This window comes from Rhipicephalus sanguineus, chromosome 5, assembly GCF_013339695.2.
Source record: "Rhipicephalus sanguineus isolate Rsan-2018 chromosome 5, BIME_Rsan_1.4, whole genome shotgun sequence".
NCBI lineage: Eukaryota > Metazoa > Arthropoda > Arachnida > Ixodida > Ixodidae > Rhipicephalus > Rhipicephalus sanguineus.
This window is the reverse complement of record NC_051180.1, coordinates 14,276,414-14,288,532: the sequence shown is the minus strand read 5'-3', so window position 1 is coordinate 14,288,532 and position 12,119 is coordinate 14,276,414. Positions and strand designations below refer to the sequence as shown.

The 12,119-nt window shown below is 45.0% G+C and overlaps 1 protein-coding gene across 1 annotated transcript in view; it reads right to left on the bottom strand.

Moving 5' to 3' along the window:
* LOC119393264 (disintegrin and metalloproteinase domain-containing protein 10) overlaps positions 1–12,119 on the bottom strand; it is a 50,491-nt gene that overhangs the window by 23,735 nt on the left and 14,637 nt on the right. The window contains exons 6-8 of the mRNA XM_037660196.2: positions 7,561–7,756; positions 5,087–5,271; positions 1,797–1,974 (exon numbers count right to left, since the gene is read on the bottom strand). Coding sequence (XP_037516124.1) covers positions 1,797–1,974; positions 5,087–5,271; positions 7,561–7,756 — 559 coding nt within the window. The remainder of the gene's footprint in view (positions 1–1,796; positions 1,975–5,086; positions 5,272–7,560; positions 7,757–12,119) is intronic.

Sequence of the window (12,119 nt, the reverse complement as noted above, 5' to 3'; positions counted from 1 at the left end):
GACGATCATATCGCTCAGAATCTGGCTCCACGCCTCCAGAATCCAGCGGCACAGCATCTCAATAGACGGCCTCCTTATCTTACCGGCAGGAGTCGGGTCGTGGTTTCCATCGGCCATCCACTCCGCCGCACGTTATCCTTAAAAGGCTTATTAATGGAAATGTCAAGGGGTTGCAGCACGGACGTCAGGCCACCGGGGATCACCGCGATCAGGCTTACTGACAGAACCACGTTGCGAATGCATGGTGCGTCGTTGCTGCTTTGTTTGCATGCCGCTGTGCCTGCGTGGCGCTATAAGCAATAAGGTTTCTTGTGCGTTCGACAGATGGCGCTCGGCCGCAAAAAAAAGGAGAGACTCAAGTTTTGACTCTTGTCTGCGTTCATGCTGCTTGCAACTTGTTGTTAAGCGATGTTTTTAACTTTTGGAGCGTCGTCGTTTTGAGATATAATGGCATGATTTAACGTTGTTTCGATCTTCAACGACATTATCAATCAAACCAAAATCAAATCAGCATAAACACACAATAAAAAAAAACTTTTTTTTTTCCGAGGACCAAAGTGGGGGGTGGGTTCATTATGCGAGTGGGTTCATTACACGAGTAAATACGGTATATCACTTTCGCGAGATCTCGCATCATGTTGCGATTGTTACATGTACTGCGCAGAGGTGAGCTTGTTAAGCCGTTAGTGGCACGGCAGCTCATCTTGCATTGTTCTCGAGGTGCCGTGCGCTGGCTTGATGTTTTGTTCACCGACTGGGCGAATTGTAGATGATCTTGTGAACGTATGTGATCGTATCCCAAATGCGTAAGCTCGAGAATATCACTTCAGCTCTTCGGCAAACCCAGCCACATATTTCCAAGCGGGCAATGCAGAAAAAAACTATGCTCATGCAGCGCAATGTTTCGTTTGCTGCCATGATGGTGGTAGCGTTTGTTTACATTTAGGCTGGCTGTCCCAGCACTCAATTTTGCAATCTTCAGGCATCTTCGGGTTGTCTTGCGATTCAAACACACGTGACCACGATGTTGTTTCCTGGCATGACTGAACAAGCTGGCTAACCTCTGGCTAGCTCTGGCTGCCAGCGAACTGCCAGAAGTCCAAAAATCGAAGATCCCATATACGAGTTGCGATACATACTAGCATAATTGCTGGTGCTCACATTAGCTTCAGAAAGTATTCCACTATTAGCTTCATGAATGCAATGTGAATAGAATAAGCAAAAGCTTTTGTGAAGGTTTTTATGCAAGAAAGTCTGGCTAGCAACAAGCAATGCATGTATGTTTTAGTCTATAAAACCCGGTCACCGTGAAAGAGGACAAGTATGCATGTCGATTTCACACATGTGCCCAACTAACAGTCAACACTCCATAGCAGAACAGTCATGATACAGGAAAGACCTCCTGCGTGTTAAGCGAGTGCAGTACCGAAATCATTGGGGAACTCCCCTATAACGGCTTCACTGTCAAATTAAAAATAATCCATTCCAACTCAACACCGAGGCATTCTGATGTCCAGATGCATCACAAAATGTTGCTATGGTTAATTCAGTCCATTCATTGCAAGTACAGTCATGCTCACTACAAGTTGCAAAACGGTGGCCGTGGTTGAAGGGGCCTCAAGCCTGTACGGTGACACTGGCAAACATTAAATTGGTTTAGAGAATACGAGTAACTGAAACAGTGTTTACTTCACTAATTTTTGCTACGTTAGTGCCGCTCTGCAGTGTCGGAACCACTTCGAGCACAGACAACTCACACTGAGTGCGACTGCACATGTAAATAAAGGCAAGCTCACCCTGGAAGCAGTTCTCCTTCTGCTCTCCGCGCAAGATTGCTGACAGCACAGCGGAGATGTTTCGTATACTGCATGGTGAAAAGCGCTGGTTGTTGGGCTGGTGGCCTTGGGTGGCACTGGCATACATGATGTAGTTGCCCAACGTTCCTCCTGGCACACACTCTGGTGGGTAGTCGTGCTTTAGTGCAGAAAGCGAGACAGTTGTGGGTAAACAGGTAACCATCCCCAAGCATAACAGATCATACGTACAGCACACAGGTGCAGAGGGCAAGCCTCTGTGCTTAACTGCGTCTTATTGTTGAATTTAATTATTTATGCTACAACACCAGTGTCGCCACGACTGCCTCAATAGGGTAGCCAGCGTGCGTGGTTTGGGTAGGGTTCAGACAGACACCCCCTCCACCGAAGTGTTCACATTTTGTGAGTGCATATACAGGGTGTTTCTCATAACTGGAACCAAATATGTATTAAAAAATGGTTAACTGCAACTGAATAAAACCAACGACATATGGTTCTCAGCCATGTGGTGCTCATTAGGGTATCTCTATATTGTGCTTAATTAGTTAATTAAAGATCAATTATGTAAAGTATTTAACATTCAATTTGGATCCAAGTGCATTTCGTTACATTGTAGAGGGCATTCAAATGACCTATCCAATTTTTTTGTGGCAATGTACCTGCTGTGTGGTGATTTTTTCTGGCATTTTAAAGAAAGCCCGTCAAATTTGAAATAAAACCACTTGACTGCATTCATGCACTACCATACTGCAGTGCTGTTAAACATGCTTCGAGCAAAACAACTGGCGCCGGACCGTAAACCTATCGCTTATCAGGGACGACGACACTTCCTTGTCATGTGAGGCCATCAAAAATGCTGATGCACTGGAAAGCCTATGCCTAGAGCCGCAGCCGCTCATTTCGCCACTGTCCACCCACCAGTTGTTCCACTCGAACCTTGTTTGAGAGGCTTATTACCACAATGCCGTAGCCGCTTAGCAGCCATGGCAGGTGGCGAAAAAAAAGATAATGTTGCTCATTAGAATGAGGTTCATTACAGTAGAATCTCGTTACAACGAACATCGCAGGACCGCCGAATTTAATTCGTGATTCTGAAATATCGTAGTACTTAAAAATGATGTCAGTAATGTAACACAACAGTGAAAATAACGTACCTTTGCAGGAGGTGCACGTGTTGGGGCGTAAACAATGAACGAAAAAACTGGGCACCGAGTGGAAACAATTTCCTGCTTAAAAAAGTCTGTTATCTTCTTCTGGCGATTAGAAAGCAGGCGCTGGTGCATGTATGCCTCCACGTCCTCAACCTTCCTAAGGATATCTTCGGGTAAATCCTTGCAGCACCCGAGGTACGATCGGTTCGTCTCAAGGAACACCACAACATCCGAGCTAGAAATAGTCTCTTCCGTTGTCCCAGACTCTGCATCTCCAGCGTCGTCTTCGTCACTGCTACAGCAATCTTGCTCACGGACTTGACTCACGATTTCTTCGCAGGTGAGCTCTGCAGACGTAGCCGCTGTGCAGTCACTGTCTACGTAATCCTCGAAGGTTACCGCAGCATCCACCAGGAGCTTCTCGGTAAGCTCATTCCAAAGCTCTGGGTCGAGCTCCGCTTAGTCATCGCTGTCTCGTGGCGTAGGCTCACAGTCTTGCAGATTAAGCGAAGCATCGAGAAGACCTGCCTTTCGCCAGCAGTTGCTAATGGTGCTTGCCTTGACGTTCCACCACGACCCTGTCAGCATTTCTGCAGCTTGACCGGTGTTGACCTCTGTGGGCAGCTTCAGTCGTACGTTAATGAGAAGGCGCTGCACAAGTCGCTTCCGAAATTCAGCCTTCACACATCTTATTATGCCCTGGTCTAAAGGTTGGAGCAAAGACGTACACTTCGGGGGCAGAAATTCAAGCTGCACATTGCTCAAACGCACGTTCACCATATGTGCAGAGCAGTTATCAATGATTAGAAGAACCTTCTTTTGTTTCTTCTTCATTGTGTTGTCGAACTGCAGCAGCCACTGAGTGAACAGTTCCTGCGTCATCCATGCTTTCTTATTTGCCCGATAGTCGCAATGCAATGAGACAACGTTTTCAAGCAGCAAGGCTTGGAGGACTTGCCAATAACAAAAGGCTTGAGTTTTTCCGTGCTTGTGGCGTTGCAGCAGAAGAGCACTGACACACCAAGACACTATTTTTTTCCGCCCTTGAATTTTTCACCTTTAAAGTGCATTGTCTTATCAAGTAACAGCTGATAAAAGCACGCCGTTTCGTCGACGTTGAAAACGTCGTCTGGACTGAACGACTTGACGATTTCCTAAGAGCGCTCATTCCGCCAGGTAATCGCACTTTCGGCATCGGCTGCCTTTTCTTCCCCGCACGCGACTTGCCACATGATGCCATTCCTTTGCCGGAACCGACAGAGCCATCCGGCACTTGCATCGAAGCCGGAGGTGCCCAAAGGGACCGTTCGCGCCTTTTCTTGAATAATAGGGCCTGACAAGTGCACACCGTGTTGTCTGGCATCCTTAAACCATGTGAGGACGGCGTCGTCGACGGTTAGGTAGTTGCCCAGCCGCAAGCGTTTTCTTGAGGGAGCCAGCTGTGATTCTCGATGTAATTTCACATCTTCTCTAGATCCTTCAGTATCGTTGCCACTGTTGACGGCGCGATATCACGCTCCCTGCATATGTCCACTTGCATTTTTCCAGCATTCAGCTCCATCAGAATGTCCACTTTTTCCTTGAGCGAAAACTGGCATCTCTTCTTTTTAACGCTGGGGCGAGGAGAACTCATTGCCAGAAAAGCTACCGCACAACACGATCTCAACTTCGCAGCTCCAAACGACAGCAACTGGAAACGTGGTGAGAACAGCGGCAACAGCAGGACTAAGCCTGCCACGTTGTTTGATTTGGTTTCACCAGTTTGACCGGTTGGTGACGCTCGCGTTGATGTCAACGCTGATGGGGCTGCACCCGCTGAAGCGGGTTTCCCGGCGCATATCTGCTGCAGATGATGATAGGTGTAAGCTTCAGTGATTTCCGTACCGAAAGATTCACGGAACTTCGTAATAACGAAGCATCTTGTTGATTTCGGGGTTAAATTACGTACGTTAATCTGAAATATTCGGTATTCTGAAATTCGTAGTACTGAAAGTTTTTTACATTGGCAATATAGGTATTTTGGCGGGGATTTCAAAAAAATTCGTAAATCTGAAAATTTCGTTAATCTGATGTTCGTAGCAATGAGATTTTACTGTAGTTCAAAAATTGCAAAGCACTTACAGGGGAGCCAAAGTTGTGGCCTATCTCGTGGGCAAAGGTGATCTCAGATACCTTCAGCGGGATCTTGGCATTGTGATTGAGGAACGTTATGATGCCAGTGTTGAGACTGCGCTTGACGTTTTCAGACTTTCCGTTGATGTTCTCAGAGTATGTCTTGTACTTCTCACAAATACCGCCAGATGCACCTGCCAAGAGAGCAAAAGTGATGCGTATTAACCAAACCAACACAAAGGGTTCCACACTGACTCTCACATTAGTCCTGAAGCAGTCTTTCACCCTTGAAAAGAGGTACGTGAAAAAAATTTGGAAAGCAAGAAATTAACCACAGGCATGTTCATCTGTTGCTATGTTAAAACTTGCATTTAGCTCTATCAAGCAAGATGATTATTGCTAGAAAATTACTTTGGAACTATATTTTTTCTTCATCATAGTTTCAATTTGTTATCAGTAAACCTTGTCTCCTAATTCTGGTGAACATTAACCCTATGAGGGTAGATTTTTCTCGCTAAATGCCCTCCCCCCCCCCCGTGTGCATTTTTTTTGTTGCTGAATTAAGTTCTTCAGACGAACCTAAGAAAAGAACTGTCTAAAATTTTTTGGGGTGACCATAAAGTGACAAAAATATCATTTGTGTTACATACACATGGTTTATTAGTGAGTAACAGCAAGATAAATTCTAAAAAAACCTATACGACTGTTAAATTATGCATTGAAATAAACGTCTGCGTATTTCACAGACGTACAAGAATAAGTGCACGAAGTGACGTTAAGCGGAAACACAGGGGGAGAAAAGCCACTTTGGATGCAGTCAATGATAACAATATCTGGGGTTTAACGTCCCAAAACCACGATATGATTATGAGACGCTGTAGTGGAGGGCTCCGGAAATTTCGACCACCTGGGGTTCTTTAATGTGCGCCTAAATCTAAGTACATGGGCCTCAAACATTGTCGCCTCCATCGAAAATGCAGCCGCCGAGGCGGGCATTCGATCCTGCGATCTCAGAGTCAGCAGTCGAGCTCCATAACCACTAGACCACCGTGGCGGGGCACTTTTGATGCAGACAGCATAGTCTCGGCGTGCACGCTTTTGAGATGTTGCTCACTCATCAACATCCGAGTCTTAACTCGTAAGTAACTCCTCGTATGATGGGTTGACATTTACTGAATCAGATTCTGATTCAGCAGTCAAGTGGGGATGCCTCCGAATCGCCGCTAGACTGACTTGCGGCAGAGAAACTGGCGCGCACTTCCATAGCGCAAGCAAACTGCGCGGGTGAGCGCACTGAAGAAAACTGCGTAGTTGTGAGCGCACTGAAGAAAAATGCGTAGTTGTGAGCGCGTCTGGAAAGTAAAAGCAAGAGCGAAACCTATAATAGTCATTTGTCTTATCGCCAATGACACGGAAATGGTTTTTGTGAGTCCCCAAAACAGGAAAACAACCACAGCGGCATCGTTGGTGTCAGTCAGCGGCGGCACGGAAACAGGCGTAACCGCGTACCGGGGAGCAATAAACAAGACAGTAACAAAACGGTCACCTTTTGAAAGGTTCTAAACCGGAAAGATCAGTTTTGCAGGTGCGACAAGGGGGAACCGGCCAAAGAACGAAAGCGAAACTAGCCGGCGCACCACTGTAGTAAGGCATAGAAAAAAACTGAGACATCGGCCCAAGAAAAAAATTCCATGTATTCCCACAGTGTGGCAGCACATGCCAAGCTAGAGAAATGATCGAAAAAGGCATGCATTTTAAACACACATGCAATGACGTACATGTACATCTTTGACAGTCTTGTGGCTGTTAGCAGATGACGTACAGTACTCACGGATTGAAAAAGAACAATTTAGGGCTAAGTAATGCAGATGTTTTTGTTTCTACCGTCTTCAGTTCGGGTGATATTGGCGTAATTTCGACTAGAACACGTAGATCAAAGCCAACATTATCTTTAGAGAACAGATTTGTCGTGACATGACATAGTTATCTTGAACAATTGCGCATAAAAGTCGTTATACAAAAAATTTTGATGTTGCGTTTGAATCCGTGAGTACTACACATGTACGTATTTGACCCTCAAAGGGTTACAAGCTCTGTCCAAGAACCCTTTGCGATAACTTCGCAACAGTTATGGCGCATGCCATATGCCTGAAAGTCAGGATGGTGAGGAGGAAAATATTATTGTAAAGTGCAGAGCAAGTGCACAGACATTACAACGCTGGTCTCTATTTGAAAAAATGAGTGTTCTTTTTCAGCGTTTCACAAGTCTCCTGGGGACCCACTCAGTTATGGTGGTCGTGCAAGTGAACGTTTTCGTCTTCAGTAAAACCTTATTCAGCAGTCCTTTCTTCATCTGGCCCCGCTTCTTCCTAATAGCATTTACATTTGTCCCTAAAAATGAAGCTCCGTGCATGAAAGTGCTAAAGCTGTGATGTTAGATGCGTTTCAGAATGTGTGAACGACGATAGTACATTGAGTCCTACCATTAACTGATGCCACCCAGGCCAGACCCAAGGTGCCGTGCTGGAAATCCCTGAAGGTCCACACATAGGCCAGGCAGAAGTCATCGTGGTTGGATAAGGAGTTGAGGTTCAAGAAGTTGGATGCATCCAGGTTGCCCGCACAGAACGGATTTGACCGACGATGTCTTTCATCGTAACAAGCTGAGCTGTCATTGATCTGCAAAAAATGGGCCACATAAACACAGAGTCCATTGTGACTGACAAGCTGTCATGAACATGTAGTGAGCCTCAAGCATGTGAGATATAATACAACTGCACAAACACCAGATTTCATAGCAACTGAATGCACAGAGTGAGCTGAGCTAGCAGTAGAGGGCAAGTTACTTTCAGGTGAAGGAGTTCTCAAACTTTCTGGCCTTGGGAAACCACAACAGCTTTTCCAGAGTACCGCAAAACTCCAAGCTTCCCTCTTTACAATAATGTGCTTTTATCATTAAGGAAATGAAGAGAATGAACATCATGACTTTAATTGAGGATGGGAAACATCACATAGCGCTGGAAATACTGTCACTCAATTTCAGCATTCACACAGAGAAAACAATCAATTGGCTACAGTCAATAGAGTCACTGTTTCCTCAGAAGTCAACAATGGAATAGTGATTCACAGGGTACAGTGACGAAGATAGTAGTATGGTTGCTCCTATTCCAGTGATGTTACCGAGTGCTTCTGATTTGGAGCTATTTCTTGGAGCAGCAAAAATTTCCATGTTGGGGCACTTGGAAGCAGGTAATTTTGCATATGGGAGCACCCTGGAGCAGCTAATTTCACATTCTGGAGTACAGTGGAGAAGCAAGATGCATTCACATTCAGACACCTGAACAATTATTATGAACTCCTTGTTTGTGATGCGCTGCATAAACATAGTTAAAAGTCAATCTAACGAAACCCAATTTGACAAAGTTCCATTCCTGATCTAAAAAAAAAAAAAAAATCAATTCCCCAGCAAATGCCCATAGGGTTCAGTGTTCTCATCAACCCGAATTAACGAACTAATTTGGCCACCAAACCAGAATTAACGAAGTGTTTCCTGAAATCACTGAATGAATAAGCGATGATTTTCCCTCTAATTACCTGACAGAGAAATTTTTATTCAAGCATGTGATCTAATGCTATCGTATTAAAACAACTAATAGTTACGGCCCTAGCTTCACATCGACGAGGCTTCACACGGCGCCCATGCACGGAACAATGGGTTCGGTAGTCGGTAGTGCTGTTACATACTGGAATTTGCGAGAGACAGTGGTGGTTGCTTTGGTCATTTCATAGTTTATGCGACAGATAACACTGATCATCTCCCGTCAACTTTCTCGCTTGGCCTGCTCGCACAATCACTGCATTCGTTCTCTATGTCGTCGTGTATTGGTAGCCCGTCATAGCTGCATTGGCAGACATGGTGTCCCTTATGTCTGGGTCACCCTCGCGAACTCTTCAGACACGCAGCCATGGGTTGCCGGCAAAAGCGATGACGTGGTAGCTTATGGGTGACGCTATGTTACGTCTTTAGATTTCGAAAGATCAAAAAATCCCATTCTCGGTTTTACGAAATTCTCGATTTAAAGAAATAATGCAAGCGCGATCATCACTTCTTTAAATCAAGTTTAACTGTGTCTCAATTCGTCGTAAATCTCATGGAGAAAATACTCTCCAGAGCACTCCTTATTTCACTCGATATTTTTTCCAACACAAGCAAATAAACTGAATACTGGATCAATAAAATTGTATATTATAAGATAAAACTCTAAATACAAGTGGGTGGTCACCAAAGCACAGAAATCCTGCCATAAACGTATAATCTTTATGCTAATAGCGCTTACAATGTAGCACTTACAATCAGCAGAAGCAACACACAAACGCCGCGACAGACAACAGTACATCAAAGCATGGGCGTCAGCAGGATTTTGTCAACTCGTGTTGGACTGCAGCGTGAGTATTGGGGAGGGGGGGGGGGGGGCAAGTGCATCTTCGTATTCACACTGCCTTCCCATGCTTCCGATGCACAAGGTCCCTTCTCCTGCCTTCCCCAAGGCGAAAGCCAGCCTCTTATTCTAATCAGTCGATCGTATTGATTATTGAATACAGTAAAAGCTCGTTAATTCGACTCTCGTTAATTCGGAAAATCGGTTAATTCGGACACGTCATCTGGTCCCTGTAAATATACGCACCACTCTAGGAGACTGGGCGTTCCTTATTTCGGACAGATTTGACCGCAAATCGGATAATTCGGCGACTTTCGGGCCGCTGGCGAGGCTCAAAAACGCAAAAAGAACAATTCGGAACAAAAGTGAAGCTCAAACGCAGCATCGCCATGGACATCAATTATCGACTTTGCTTGGATTGAGACTGATTGAACGCCTTTTTTTCGCGTGTGGGTTATGTTGCTTTGTTCCCATTGGTGTGCTGCATCGTTGATCGCCGATTTATCGAGGAACGTTTCAGTACGGCTCCTTTAGCTTGATCGTTGCTGGTGCTTTTGTGCTGACTTCTCGTGCGACCGCACTCTCCGCCGATGGCTACGCCGGCGAAGCGGCCCAAGTACGAGGCCAAGGACTTCACCACCAAAGTAGAAATTTTGCGTGCCCTGAATAACGGGCTCTCCCGACAAGAAGTGATGAAGAGTGATGAAAGGGGATCCTTCAATCGGCGGCAATAAGCAAGGAACGAGTAACCGTACTTTTATCCCCCAACGTGACGGGAACAGAGCGCTTTCCGCTTCTCGTTATCGGAAAGGTTCAAAGGCCACGCTGCTTTAAGAACATCAACAATCTTCCCGTGGATTACCGTGCCAACCGAAAAGCGTGGATGACGGGTGAAACTTTTCAGTACTGCAGACATCATGCGAGCTGCTGAGCACCTTGAAGGGCTCAGAAAAATTGTGTCCGCGCGAATTTCTGCTCGAAAACAGACAAGCATCCGCGATTACTTTGTTAAGTAAAGGTATGTTGAAAAAACTCGTGCATTTATTGTGTTTATTTCGGCCATTCGATAATTCGGACATTCGGTTAATTCGGACATTTTTTCCGGTCCCTAGAAATCCGAATTAACGAGCTTTTACTGTATTGCCTTAACTACATGCCATGCAGCACCTGACCCGAGCTACCAGCATTTTTAGAACAGACGATGTCAGCCAATGAATTGCCGCCACACTGGATTGCCATACATTGGCGTAGGAGTCATGAGCTTCTGCGGGGAGCTCATTTTGCCGTCGAGCCAACTTGCACAACAGAATCTGTGTCAACATCATTCATGGAGTCGTGGCTGAATCGCAATGGACACGTGAGCGCTAATACATCTATGGAACAGTCATTGGTCCATGGCTGTGGCTTTGCTGGCGCCAAGATAAAGCTGCACGTTTTGACGTGCCGGCAGTGCGATTTCCGATGATAGACACCGTCAAACACGAGACTCTGGAGCAGTTTGGCGCAAATTACGCTGATTTTATAAGGATGGCACAGTATATCCAAATAGGGGCACTTTGGCGCAGTTGGCGCAGGAGTGGAATCACTGCTATTCATGTTTAAATGCCTTTAGAAGTCAGTGATAGGAATATTGCGATGCTGTGTGTGCCTAAAGTGGAGCGATGCTGTTCATAAGCACAGTCATCGTGACATTATGAAATTGTCTTTCAAACATTTGAATCGTGATGTGTAAAAGTTAAAATTACTGTACGCTTTCGTTACTCGACAAAAGGAGCACGACAGCCATGGCAAGTGCGAGGTCACCTTGAGGATAAGACCGCTGACTTGGTAGTGCGCAATTTTGTACAGCAATTCCTGTGACTGTGGTGGTTCCCAATAGCTGTGCATGCTTACAGTGAATAAAAAAATTAAAAGAATGCAAACATGTTGTATCGATTCCCTTGCAAATTCTCACAACAAATATTCAGTAATGAAAACACATTTCTGTTTTAGATGTTACATAAACATTTTAATGAGGTTCAGCTATTCCAGGCATGCTGTAGACAGGTTGAGTTTTTCTGTATACTATGGAGAAAATAGCGGGTGTGGAAATAGCGAGCAATGGGAAGCATGGTCACCAGCAATGCTGTTAGCAAAATTTTGTGATGCTTTTTTTTTAAGAACAACCCATAAAACAATTTATGCGTTATGCGGGTATTCCAGCTGAAACAACATAAAGCAAAAGGAACTGCATGTTAACTGCGACACAGCTGGGCAGTACCTTGCACACATTCGATATTTGTCAAATTTTCTCCCCTCAAGCAAGTGGCCAGAAGCCAGGTGCTGAATGATGAGAGCTGGCCAAGTGCGTAAGTGGAAACCGAATGTTCGAAAACCGAGCAAAGACCGAATGCATAGAAGATTCCACCCTTAATGCCTTACACTGGCACATAAGCTGAATATGACTTCTTACTGCAATAATAGCTGTTTTCTCTACTTAATACTTAAAGGGGATCTCCAGCATTCTTTTAACCATATTATGATATTGTTGCTTTTGAATGGTATTGGCAGTCCTGTGACAGAATGGTCCAATTTGCTTAAAAACAATCTTGAATAAGTGAAAA